This window comes from Hemicordylus capensis, chromosome 3 (genome assembly GCF_027244095.1).
Source record: "Hemicordylus capensis ecotype Gifberg chromosome 3, rHemCap1.1.pri, whole genome shotgun sequence".
Classification (NCBI taxonomy): Eukaryota; Metazoa; Chordata; class Lepidosauria; order Squamata; family Cordylidae; genus Hemicordylus; species Hemicordylus capensis.
This window is the reverse complement of record NC_069659.1, coordinates 300822131-300836557: the sequence shown is the minus strand read 5'-3', so window position 1 is coordinate 300836557 and position 14427 is coordinate 300822131. Positions and strand designations below refer to the sequence as shown.

Genomic DNA, 14427 nt, shown 5'->3' with positions numbered 1-14427 from the left:
TATTTAGCAGGGGGAGAGCAACTGGCCCTATCCATCCCCAGCACAGCAACCCTCCAGTGGCTGTTGCTCGTGTCTATCTTATGTTTCTTTTTTAGATTGTGAGTCCTTTGGGGACAGGGAGCCATTTGTATTTTATTTTATTTTATATATATCTATATAAACTGTTTTGGGAACTTTTGTTGAAAGGTGGTATATCAATACTTGTCATAAAAATGGAACAGTTGCTCTCCCCCTGTAAAATACAGGGGAGCCAACATTTTAAAATATTTTTTTTGGCATGTATGTTTTGTATATACTGTAGGTTCATAACCTTCAGTTAAAAAGAATCTATGGTCATAGGTTGATGAGGGAAGACCACTGCCTCAGACCTTGGTAGACTGGCAGAAGAGAAGACTAGTTCTGCCAGATTATGTTCAATGTGCATACAATGTGTGAATAGGGTTTCCATATTGCAACTTATGTTCAATAATTAAGCTACTTTCTCCCATTTCTCTCCTCTTTCCCCATGCTGCTAAGTATACAGATGGATAATTGTGGGGGGAAATGTCTCAGGATTCTTTTGAGTGAACTGTATACAGACACTCAGCATGGATATATACATGTGAAACTGTCCTGTATTTAGTCAGATGATGGGTCCATCTAGCTCATTAATGTGGACACTGACTTTGGATCTTCCCCCAACTTTCCCTAGCAATACCAACTTGATACCTTCTGCATGCAAAGTAGCTGCTCTGCCACTGAGCTAAACTCCATGTGCATTCTGACAATCAGTTGATTAGTTATCACTCACACTCATTATGGGCAGTCCAACAGCCAGTGAGCCAGGACAATAGCCAAGTGGACTTTACTTGGATTGCATATCTTCTGAAAGTAAAACTTGAATTATGAATGACATTTTGAAAATGCGTGAACATATGAAGCTGCCTTATATTATAGTCAATGGACTATCCAGCACACTATTCTCTACAGACTGGCATTGGCTCTCCAGGGTTTCAGAGAGGAGTCTTTCTCAGTCCTGTCTGGGCTTATCAGACACCTTCTGCATGAGCATGTGCTCTACCAGCATTGAGCTATGGTCCCTACCCAAACAGCTGAATGTCAATTGAACAGTTAAAAATTCTTAATTTTATATGTAAAATGTTGCCTCTCAGAATGATAAATTCTGATTGATTGCCATATCGTTAGCTTATTTTGGTAGGCTGCAGTGGCTGTAATTGAAGGCTGCAATCATAACTTTGAGTGTGATGATAGAGGAAGAGATACAGTTCTCTCCCAACACAACATGGCCCCATAGCTGTTATTTCTGCACCAGAAAATAAGCACAAGAGAGATTGCATCTTAATGTATTGCCTAATTGGTCCATATGTATGTATCATTGGGACTTGTTTCTTAACCTTATCTTTGTTGACTCCCCCATTTTAGTTTTGTAGATTAGAAGTCCTTTTGAAGCAAGGATCACAATTTTTAAAATGTTCCTCTGTGAAGCATGTATATTGATAGATCTATATTTATCTATCCATCCTTTAATATTGCTTGAACAATCCCCCTCCTCTTTCTGACTTCTTAAATAATGGAAAACTGCTAACGTTTTCTCCTCTGGTCAGGCACACATCCACTTCTAACATATTTTCCTTATATGACTTTTCTTCTGCATCAGTTAGCATCTTCAAAATCCTCCAAATGAATCCTTTCCATTATAGTTCAAGAAGAATGATGGTTAAAAATGAAAACAGTGCACAGTAATCTTCCCAAGTTGTGTGATCTTCCCAAGTCTTAGAAATGTAAAGTTCCTGTTGATACAACCTAAATTTGGCTTCATGCCATCGCATCGTATTGTTGCTTTGTGTTCGGTTTGCTCTCCACTAAAATATCTAAATATTTGTGGAACTGTTACTCTTTACCCAGATACAGACTATATAAAACATTCTAGTTATTTTGTTATCTAAATAATGGCTAACAAACATGCTTCCTGCTGACTCTTCACCCAACTCTGAGAGGAGGAACTTAGAAGGAGGTTCTAGCATTTTGGGGAATGCACAATGCTTGATGGTAGCTTTTCTGTTCTTTTTGAGCAGTGGGTCTATCTTTACTTACCTACTTATCCCTTACCTTTACACTTATCCCTTACCTTTACTTACCCACTTACCCTCTAGGAGAGAGGAGAGCTGGTCTTGTGGTAGCAAGCATGACTTGTCCCCATAGCTAAGCAGGGTCTGCCCTGGTTGCATCTGAATGGGAGACTTGATGTGTGAGCACTGCAAGATATTCCCCTCAGGGGATGGAGCCACTCTGGGAAGAGCAGAAAGTTTCAAGTTCCCTCCCTTGCTTCTCCAAGATAGGGCTGATGAGAGAGATTCCTGCCTGCAACCTTGGGGATGCCGCTGCCAGTCTGTGAAGACAATACTGAGCTAGATAGACCAATGGTCTGACTCAGGAAACATAGGAACTGCCATATACTATGTCCTGGGTCATTATGACAGCCAAGTATTTGAAGGCAAGACATCTTTGATGCATTGCTCACACTCCTCGCATTGGTTCCCAGTGTCATCCTTCATGAACCTTGAAAAGTGGGGTGGGGGTGGGGTGGGGAGAGAAAAATGGCTGATTATGGAAGTTGGTCATCTGAAGGAACTCTGGCAGGGATCTTTGAGGAGAATGGCCTTGGGGAGAAAAGCCAGTTGTGTCTGTGAGGAGCCCTGTGTCTGCAAGGAGCTTGTGAGAGGTCTGTTTCAATGACACCAGTCCTTAAATAGATTCTCTTTACACAGTGCATTTCAGTTGTAAGATTGTGGCCTTTTGAGTTAAGTCTGCGCTGTTGTTTATGTGCTTTCCTTCAGTTTCATCCTGCACCCTTTAGAACCCCTCAGTAAACCTACCACCTATGTCCTAGAAATTCTTCTCTCACTATCTCTCCCATGATGCCTTCCACCCAGTCATGCAATGATATTTATTTAAGTGGTTGCTGCTTCCTAGATTCTGGTTACCTGGGGTGAAACAAAGGAATGGTGTCAGCAGTTCTGTTTCTTTTGCATCATAAAAGAAGAGAGCTGATCTTGTGGTAGCAAGCATGGTTTGTCCCCTTAGCAAATGAAAGGGAGACTAGAAATGTGAGCACTGTAAAATATTCCTCTCAGGGGATGGAGCCGCTCTGGGAAGAGCAGAAGGTTTCAAGTTCCCTCTCTGGCTTCTCCAAAATAGGGCTGAGAGAGATTTCTGCCTGCAACCTTGGAGAAGCCACTGCCAGTCTGTGAAGACAATACTGAATTAGATAGACCAATGGTCTGACTCAGTATGTGGCAGCTTCCTATGTTTCATAAAAGGTCCTGTTTAAACCACTGAAAGTGGGTTGTGTCACAAGGGCAACTTAGGAATTGGTGATATATCCTGTAGGTGGACTTGATTTTTTTTAAAAACATGAAGAGCAGCCTCTTAGCAGTTGTGTTGGCTTTATGCCGGTTATGGGTTTTGTGTAAGGGAATAGCTCTTCAAAAGTAATGGTTGTTATTCTAGATTCTAAATAAGAAGCTTTTGCCTTGCAGCATTACTTTGTTTAATATTGATGACTGTTATATATGACCTGGAATCTTCTTCTTCATCCCTATAGTGGCAGTATTCATGATGTCTATGTTGCTTTATAAAGAATGGAGGACAGATTCTTACCCTGAGAGGCTTTCTTCTAGCAGAATTTATTTTATTTATTTATTTATTTATTTATTTGTTTGTTTGTTTGTTTATTTATAGTTGATTTCTATACTGCCCTTCCAAAAATGGCTCAGGGCAATTTACATTAAAACAGAACTAAAATCAATTAGCTATTAAATTCAAATACTGTAAAACCAACATAAAACCATTATTAAAACAATTAAAACAGTTTTTAAAACCCTGGAAAACCAGGTCAAAACTTTACATTTTAAAAACTGTTTAAAAACCCTGCAAGGCTCTCCTGAAGGCCAATACTGAACTCAGACTACAGATTTCTGCCAGGAGTGCATTCCACAGCCCATGAGCAGCTACAGAGAAGGCCCGCCTCTGAGTCACCACCAGTCATGTCAGTGGTAACAGAAGATGGACCTCCTCAGATGACCATAATGTGCGGTGGGGATCATGCAGAAGAAGGCGCTCTCTAAGATAACTCGGACCTAAGCCACTCAGGAATGACAACAAATCCCTTGTTCTGTAGCAGATCATAAAGAAGTCATGACAGATAATAATGCAATAATAAACTCTCATTTATAAGAAAACAACAAATCTTGACAAAGAATGCTAATACACAAATGCATTTTGACCCTACAGGTTGGGTTTGGTAGCAGTACAAAAATTATACCGGTTGTTTGACACTTTAGACATAAGTTGCAATTTGTCAGTACCAATATCTAGAATACAAATACATTACAAACTTCATGTGGTAACCCCCACCCCGTGTTAACTTATTTTTTGCAGGTTAACCCCCCCCAAAAAACCACACCTCTCCCCTGAAAACCACCCCCTCTATGGACTTCTTGGTCTAAATTCTATATTTGTAGAATGGAATCTGTTACAATAAACACAGTATTAAGTATAAATAACAACATCATGAAATTTAGCATAAGTTTGTAGCTTATATATATGGGGAAGGAGTGCATCTGAGTTATGGTGTTTTATTTCTCTTCTTGAAAGAGTAGTACTGATAAGCCTGCAGAATAAGTCTTAAGTCTGGAACAATTCATACATCTTGTAATGCCACTGAAAAAGACCACGTGGGGTCAAAACATGTTTGGCAAGAATTATACCATTATGTACTTAAAAGGATATACATTTGTATATACTTACAAATTGTTATGTTTATAATGTGTTTAATGTTTTATTACTAATATTTGTCCTGGCTTGGTTTCTATAATTCAGGATGTAAGACTCTATCATGTATATTTATAATTGTCCAGTAAACTTTGAAGCTCCACATAATCTGTTTATCCTTGTGAATATCTGGAAATGGAATTTGTATCTGTTTGTAACTGAGCAATGACATAGCTACAATTGAACAATGGGAGGAGAACAAAATGTCCCTGGGCCCCTAAGGTAGGGGACCCAGCCAGCTGGGCAGCAGAATGCTCTTTGCTCCCTCCCGTCTCTCTGAAGGAGGAGACGGGGGCCCAACTTCACTTTTTGTCCCTCACTCCAACCTTGCTATGCCCCTGACCCAGAGTTTCCATTGTGATATCTGAATGTTTGACAATCAATTATTAGATTGCTGTTTGACAGAATTACAAATGAAGGTGTAACTTTATACAATAACAATCTGAAATAAGTTCTGTATTGAATGGTTGTACCTCACAGTGGTGTCTGTTTTTCTGATCTCTGTATCAGTGTATATGGGTGTGTGTGATCTCATTTCTTGGTGAAATGGGTGTCTGTTTTTGTAAGAATCTGACCATAATTCTATTCTAAGATTTCTCTTGGTGAAGTTTACCTTTGCAAGGTTCCCTATTGAAGTTAGCAAGGTTACTATTTGGGATAGTTCTAATTTGGCCCCCAAAGGGAGCATCTACAAGAAGTTGGGTCATTGAATGCATTGACCCAGCAGCTTGAGAAGCTGGTGTGCAGATGTCCCCCCAGCTTGAAATCTGGTTTGCATTCCTTGGCAGTGGTAGTGCAATGTGCCATTCAGTTGCTATACAGTCTGGGTTCTTCCCTCCTCCCCATGCCTGCACCTTGTTTGATGGGGGTATGCTTTGCATTAAGATCTAATAGCAAAAAATTATTGTGCTCTTTTCAAAATTGTTAAAGATTGCAAGCCTTTACTAATCACCCCTAACTATTTTCAGCATCCAGGCAAGCTGAATATAATTAAAAATTCTGCCCCAAAGCTAATATTGAATAATGTGACATTTCCAATCTCACAGGATGATGATCAAGCTGACTTAAATAAACCATGTAAGAATGCAGCTTAATAAGTGTTTGTCTTTAAATGCTCTGTATGTTTGGCATTCTGAAAGTCTGTGCTGTTTCTGTTTAGGAATTATTGTTACAGCCTTTGGGCCCTCAATCTGCAGACATTCTCTTCTTCAACCTTCTGTGTGTGTGTTCGGGGAATTAATGGGGCAAGGAGCAGTCAGCTGCAGCTAAGATCTCAGTGGCTGTTCCTTCTGTTTTCCTATGAAGATTAATAGTTTTTGTGAAGATAAATATTCTTACCAAATCCAATGCATTATATGTAGCTAGCAACACCTGCAGAAATTCTTTTCTTCACCATATAGAATGGGCAATAGTTTGCAACATAAGCCTTTAGGCCTATACTACATACTGGATTCTGTAGTTTGAAGCTGAAGGTGAATATACAATTCATTAATCCTACTCACATTTACTTCAGTATCTACTATCTGGTGCTAAGGTTCTAAATAAAGTATGGGCCTATTTGTCAAAACTAGTCATTTAACCTATAAAATATGTAGCATACACAGAAAAAGTACAAAGTGCTATACAATGACAAATATTGATGCGATTTCCTGTTATGCATAGAACCAGCAAACTCAGCCAGTTCCCGGCACATATGGGATAAAGGTACAACTGAGAGGTACACCAGGAGCCACTGGTGTTCCTACTCAAAGGACAGTCCCTGACTTGGTTGTAACACAGCATGAATGTATAAGGACTGTTGTGCTGCTTTAACAGGGGCTGGAGGCCCACTAGGTTCCCCTGGATTCCATGAACTTGGTCCAAACTCTCACTTCTTCAAAGAGGTGCCCAAAGTCATAGTGATTAGGAGATGTGTTGAAATGATTATATGGTCATATGACCCAAGTTGACTTCACCAGGTTGAGAATATGTGTTTGTGTGCGTGCGTGCGTGCGTGCGTGCGTGCGTGCGTGCGCACACACACACACACACACACACAATCTGAACAACAAGCACACAAAATAGATCAGAAGGGTTTTTTTCTTTTCTTGATGGTAAAGCAATTATTGTGATATGGTGTCTCCAGTCCTACCTTGAGGGCCATATGCAGAAGTTGGTGCTGGGGGTCACCTGCTCTACCCATTGGCCAATGGAGTGCTGCAAGGATTCTATTCTGTCCCCTATGCTGTTTAGCATCTACATTAAATGTCTGGGAGAGGTCATCTGTAGGGGTGTGCATTTTGGTATTTTCTTGTTTCGATTTGTATCCGAATCGAAACATCCCCGTTTTGTTTTGTACCCAAATTTTCTGAATCCGAATCAGCCCTGTTTTGTAGCCAAATTTTCCGAATCCGAATCCAAATTGATTTGGATTTTTAAAAAGGGTCCCAGGGCAAAAAGAGTGGGTGGTGGTGGTAGTGTCCAGTGGGTGGAAGCTACCACCCAAATTTCAAAGGAATTAGGCAAAGGGCTGATTTTTTTTGGTGAATTTTTTTTTAAGTTTACACATCTTTAAGAATTTTCCTATAGGGAATAATGGGGATTCCAGCAAATGTATCGCTTCAAATCAAGGGGAAAGGGATTACCCGGAGCAGAGTGTGGTGGGTGGTAGTGCCCAATGGGGGCAAGGAAACTTCGAGAATTATTTCAAAGGAATTGGGCAAAGGGCTGATCTTTTGTGATTTGCTGAAGTTTACGTGTCTTTAAGATTTCTCCCATGGGGAATAATGGAGGTTTCAGCAGCCCTATAATTCCACTTGCGGGGCACTGGGGTTGCCCAGAGCGAGGGGTTGTGTAGTGCACATAGGGTGCCAACCATCCCCACACCCACAAGCCTGTGGGGTACTGGGTTTTGTTGTTTCTGAGGTGTTCATTGTAGATTCTCTGGTAGCATATGAGATTTTCAGTGAAAAACAAGAATCCTCTCTCATATGCTACCAGAGAATCTACACTCAGAACACCACAGAAACAGCAGAACCCAGCACCCCATGGGTTAGCAACCCTTCCCCTGGCCAATGTGAGGTCAGTAAAGAGTGGGAAGAAGCAAAAGAGCCAATGGGGAACAAGGAGGGAATTGTCAGCAGGTCAGCCCATGATTTAGGTCACTGATCAGAAGGCCGGAAGGGTGGGAAATTCAAAGAGATGTCAAACACAAAATGGAGACTGACTCAGAGATCACCACAAAATGGAGGTCCGAAACAACAAAACATTTTGTAGCCGAAACAGGGACGTTTTGTTTTGTATACAAAACTTTTGGATCTGGAGAATGGGTGTTTTGTTTTGTCTACAAAACACCCAAAACAGGCTGTTTTGGGTACAAAACATTTTGTATCCGAAACGTTTCGCACATCCCTAGTCATCTGTGGGTATGGGCTGTGGTGTCATCAATATGATGATGATACCCCGCTCTACCATGCCTATCATTTAAGTCAGCTAATACCATGGAGGCAATGGATGTCCTGAACCAATGTCTGCAGGCTGTTCTGGATTGGCTGGGGGCAAACAGACTGAAACTTAATCCAGATAAGACAGAAGTGCTCTGGGTTGGTAAAACTCATTATCCGAGTGGCAAAGTAAATTTGGTCTTGGATGGGGTCATACTCCCCCTGAAAGTCCATCTTCACAGCTTGGGGGTGCTTCTGGACCCAACACTGTCCTTGGAGTCTCAGGTGGTGGTGGTGTGCAAGAATGCCTTTTACCAAGTACAGGTGGTAAGCCAGCTGCGACACTACTTGGAGAAGTCGGACTTGATCTCAGACAAGTGGTAACATCCAGATTGGATTACTGCAATGCACTCTACGTGGGCTGCCCTTGAAGAAATTTTGTAAGATTCAGCTGGTCCAGAATGCTGCTGCAAGGATGCTCATGGGCACTAGTCACTTCTCAAGTATTACACCCATCCTGTGGCAGCTTCATTGGCTGCCAGTTTGCTTCTAGGCTAGATTCAAAGTGCTGGTTTTTACCTTATAAGCCCCAGGGTATCTGTTGGACCATATTCACCCATACAAATCTGCCAGAGCCCTTTTCTCATTATCTCAAGTCTTGCTCATGGCCCCACCATTGATTGAGATTCGGTTGACAGGGACAAGAGACAGGTGGGGCCTTTTTGGTTGTAGCCCTTTGGCTCTGGAATGTCCTCTCAGAAGAGCTTTGCCATGCTCCCTCCCTTAGGATTTTTTTTTTTAAACTTAAAACCCACTTTCCCAACAGGCTTTATAATGTGTTTTATTACAGGGTTTTAAATTGTGTCTGTTTTCATTGTTCTGCATTGTATTTGTTTTATTGTTTTAAAGTTTATATTATTTTTATTGTTTTGTTGTTGTGAGCAATCCCAAGCAATACTACATTGGAAGGGTGGATGGGATAGAAATATTTTTAATAATAATAATAATAATAATAATAATAATACAAATTGTGCTCCCAATTTAATTGACTCCTTTTTTCAAGCACTGGCATTAATTGTCCCTGGATATTGTGGAGTCCTCTTAATTTAGTTGACTCGCTAAACACAGTCAGAAGTTTAACTGTTGAGGTACATAGATAATTTGAACATTTCATTCCTTAAGACTTGTATGTATTCCAGTATATTCTGCCAGAACATTACTTTGCTTGTAAGACATGTTATTTGAACGGTTTGTTGAGGATATTACTGAAGATGATTTTTGTATCCCTTTCCTTGTCTTGCAATAGATTCCAACTTGCAGATTTGTCAACACAGAGCACCAACTTGTTGCACTAAGAAGATGGAAGAAAGCTATCAGGCAGCTGTTCGGAGGGAGAGGATGGAAAATATCCAGACTCTAAACTTTGAACTGAAATATATGATTGTTGGTCACATCACAGCTTTTCAAGGTAGGAATGCTAAATTATACTATGGTGGAACTTTGTAAATTGTAAGGGCAACCTTCCTGGATCAACCAAGGATCTATATCAGGGATTCTCAAACTTGGGTCCTCAGGTGTTATTGGACTTCAACTCCCATAATCCCCAGCCTCAGTGGCCTTTGGTTGGGGATTATGGGAGTTGAAGTCCAATAACAGCTGAGGACCCAAGTTTGAGAATCACTGATCTATATAGTCTAGTATCCAATTTCCAAAAATGGCCAACCAGGACTTTCTACAAAGCTGTAAACATAGTATGAAGGAAACAGCACTCCTCCATGGTTTGTCTGCAGCGTCTGGGATTCAGAAGCATGGAGGTTTTATTTCATTGTACTAGCAATTGATAGGATTCTCCTCCACTAAAACTCTGTGATAAAGACTTGTGGGTTTTGTAATTTCAGTGTCCTCTTTTGAGTGAAAAAAAGAAAGAGAAAAGCTGTTTCAAGTGTAAATTGTCATTAAATAAAATGTCTTGTGTATCTTTTAAAGATGGTCTCCTGATTAAAAAAAAACTATTTGCTTGAAAGACATTGGGCTTTATGCTACTGCTGTTAATACATTTGCCTTCTCCACTTGTTTGACTTTGGGCCTTTCTGCTTTGCAATGCTGCCCTTTTAATGTGTTCTATAAAACAAAATGGTATAAAATGCCTGTCTTAACTAATTACATACACAGAGTAGGTGTTGCCATGGTTGAGAAGGGTTGCACAAGTGGTTACCCTTTAGAGACCTGGTATGCAATGGCTTCTTCCCTGCAGTGCAGTGGTCACTACTTGATTTTTTAAGCCCTTTGAACATCAGAAATGGACTGGAGTTAGCTGCAACCTGTCATGGATCTTCAATATGTATTTCTATGGGATATAGGCAGTGAGAAGTGTCTCCACCTCTGTTGCAGGCAGGAAGTGAGCAACTGTTAAATCTTTACAGAGGCACGTGCTTCTTTGATAAAGAACAAAGGGGCCCCGAGTATTTTATATAATGAGTTAGAAGCTACTGTATTTACCTGAATCTGAGACTTGGGTTTCCCCCCAAGTTATATGATGTTAAAAATCAGGGGGTCATCTTAAATTCAGAGTCATCTTTTCAGGAAAATACAAGTTTTTAATCTCTCTTTTTAAGCAGGGGCGTATCTAGGGTAGGTCAGGCAGGGCACGTGCCCTGGGCACCACTTGAAGGGGGGCGCGCAAATTCTTAAAATTAATTTTTTTAAAAAACAAAATGGCCACCAAAAACAAAATGGCCACAGTACATGATCAAATGGTCTCTGCGAGGCCCTAGAGGCCAGCGGTGGGAGGGGTAACCTTTGCAGATGCTCCCCTCCCACGGCCTATAGGAAGTGCCCCGAAGGGGCTACAGGTTAAAAAAATTTAATTTAATATAATATAAGTCACTGTACACATGTTCAGTTTGGCACTATGTACAGAGAATCAGGGCTTGTGAATGCAGAGCTGAAGCTTATGAGCTAGGAATGTATTCATTTGCTCTTACTTTGCTTCTTATGATAAGTGAGTTAAATGTGGTGTCTTAACAATATGGCTATTAATGGTGAGTTTGTCTTTGAATCAGTGTGAAATCCTTAGTATTAAGGCCCACTGGGAGTTTCTTGCTCTCTTTCTCTTATTTTAACTGTCTTTCTGAAATACTAGAATATATTCCAAGCAGTGACACAGTTTACTCTGCATATCCTTTAATTATTTTCAGAGTATCTGGGAAAAGCCAAATTCTCCATTTATTTTTAAAACTGATGTATTAGTGATGCTACAATGCATAGTAGAGAATTAGATAGGCACTTCTGTTTAGTTTTCCACGTACACCTCCACATAGTATTTGGGTATTTCATGAGCCCCAGCATACTGAAATTTGTAGTTTTCCAGCATTTTTTGGTCTGGCTACGTCCACTGCTAAATAGTTTTAGAAATTTTAAAAGATTAACGAACTTGACTTATATTTTTCAGCTGAGATTATAGTAAAGTTATCTAAAAGATGGGTGTCAGATGTTTGGACAGGGGGTGCAATTTCAGTGCTTGCCCTAGGCGCTATTTTCCCTAGATACGCCTCTGTTTTTAAGGGTGTCATCTTAGGTTCAGCATCATCTTCTATTTGAGTAAATACAGTAATATTTTTGGGGTAAAACTTTCTGTGCATCCAGATTGGTGCTTTTGTGCTAAACAAAATATCTGGAAAGCAGAATCTGAAATAGGCCAAGATGTACTGCTTTGTTGCTCCTCCTCTGATTGGAACAAAAAGGTGCTTAATTCAGTGGTATCTTGGTTTTTATTTCTTTTTTAATCATTGATGGGAAAATAGCAAATGGCCTTAAATGTATGTAGAAGACCAGCTTGATACTTTCTGGAAGCCTATAAGCAAAGCATGAAGTCAAGATTCTTCCCTGTTGTTGGTCCCCCAGGCTTTTTATTTGTGAATTGCGAATAGGGTGGTAGGATTTTGCTATTGGATATCTTCAGCTGCACACTGATAGGGGAGAGGGAAGGCAATTTGTTTTCTTTTACAAAGAGCCTTGGAAAAAACCAATGTGTTAGTTCCAGATTTTAAAACCATGTGGGATACTAAGTCACATTTGAGCTCTCTGCTGTGCTGAAGGGGAAATATGGAGCCATTGTTGAATGACAGTGAGTTATTCAAGTGATCTTTCAGCATCATTATAGAATAAAGCAAAGGTCAGGATAGATTAACCTGTCAGACCCTGAGGTCAGTCAAGCAGCTTTATTGCTTGACTGAGTGAAATCGGTCATTAGGCATTTCAAAGTAGCCTGAATTTACAAGCATTTTCCAGAAATAGCCGTCTAAATTATTGTATTGTAAATGGTTATAAACTTGCTTTGTCCACCTTAGGTGAGAACACGCCAGAATTTCAGCTTTACCTTCTAAAAGCCTCAAAGGCCCATTTATTCATTCTGGTTTGTGTGAAGTTTCAAAAGGGTCTCTAAATCTTTTCTTCAAATGACACTGTATAAACATTCTGTTTCCCAAACGAGGGTGCCTCATTTTTATCCTGAAGTAGTTTCCCCTGCATTTAGTTTGGCTTATTGTTGTGTCGCATCATTATACGACATTAAAGGCTGCGTGCCTCAAACTGCTCTGCTGACATAAGCCTCATTCACTGTTTCATGAGACTTCTGCTGGTGGAACCATTGAAGACTGAATATCAAATGAGGCAATTTAATACCTGAACAATATGCTATACTTTCAACAACAAATGACCTACTAGTGGTGTAGGAGGTTTTCCCCCCTTTTGCATTTGCATTTTATAGGACATTAATATTTAGTAGGAATATTGGTATTTCATATTTTATGTTCCCTTAACCTTTTTCAGTGTGTTGATAACCTTCTAAAGACCCATTCTACTAAACAATAACTTAGAACATTTATTTTAGCGTGTAGCCTCCTGAATTCCAGGGCTTTAGGATTTTAATAGAAATGAATAAAATATTGCTTGACAAGACATTGGCTTTCTGTAGGGAGAGAAGAGGAAACATTAAGGATATTCAGGCCCTGTGACCACTGCATAGAACAGTTCTGGGAGAAGAGGAGCCCAATGGCAGCTGGCCCTAGCCAGCAACTGCAGAGGGGCTTCATTGTCTCATTTCTCCCTCTGATGAAGCCATGTGGAATGTGCTTGTGTTTGCTCGTATAATATCACTGGGAATTGTGGGACTTGTCCTCAAATGTATTTATTTCAGGTGGGAGCTCAAGACCTCAATGCCCAAGGCAGGGTGCCAAATGCATCCTCCCCATTTTGCATACTTTCTCTTTTCTTTGTGGTGGTGGCAACAGCCGCCACCACTTCCCAAGATGTGTGTGCAGCTGAGACATACACAAATTTCCAGCTCCTGTTCCTGGCTCATGCACACCCTTTCACTTCCCTTGTGCTGGGCTAGTACTGAAAAAGGAAAGGAAGCAGAAGAGGAAAGCATGACATGCTAGCTTTAAAAGGCCTCTGTTATTTAAAGAAGCCTTATTCATTCACTCCTCTACCCCAGAACAAGCAGCAGAAGCCAATGAAGCCAGGTAGTTCAGAGACTCCTCCAGCCTCCCAAGAGCCAGGCCAGGAATTGGCTTTCTTTCTGGCCAAGAATTGAGCTGAGTGAGACCATGTGTGCAGGCAGGGGTAAAATCTCCTTTGCAGATTTTAGCTAGCCTAGTACTAACCTGTCTCCCCACTGCAGTCTGTCCTTCCACATGGGTCATGGACAGAAAACTAGCCTGGAAAGCAGACTGGAAGGTTTGACCTAATCCAAAGAAGACAGTACACTTGTAGAATGTGAACAAGGATATTAGGAGAGTGAGAATGTGGGGGTAGGAGAAATGCCCAGCCTGGGTAGGAGAGCAGTGTGTGCTCCCAATTTTCAGTCATCTGCTTGCAAACACTAAGGTAGAAGGCAGGGAGAATGATTGTGTGTGTGAGGGGCAGCTGGGTAGGACAAGCACGTCATGACTACATTCAATCCTTGGCTTTTTATCAAGGTAGGAGAAAAAGCTGTCCTACCCAGTGGCCATCTCGCACGTGATCATTCTCCCCGCCTCTTATTGGCCTGTTTCCCAAATAAGTTTGAAAATTCTAAGCAAGCTTCATTAATGAGGTAAATAACCTAACAATAATAATTTCCTTACCTTTGTAAGTATTTAATATATAGCAAAATTCTCACTCCCCTAAT

At 40.6% G+C, this 14427-nt stretch overlaps 1 protein-coding gene across 2 annotated transcripts in view; it reads left to right on the top strand.

Moving 5' to 3' along the window:
* LOC128350372 (glypican-5-like) overlaps positions 1-14427 on the top strand; it is a 710193-nt gene that overhangs the window by 45541 nt on the left and 650225 nt on the right. For both annotated transcript variants that reach the window (XM_053308595.1, XM_053308592.1), the window contains exon 2: positions 9562-9723. In XM_053308595.1, the coding sequence (XP_053164570.1) occupies positions 9562-9723 (162 nt within the window). The remainder of the gene's footprint in view (positions 1-9561; positions 9724-14427) is intronic.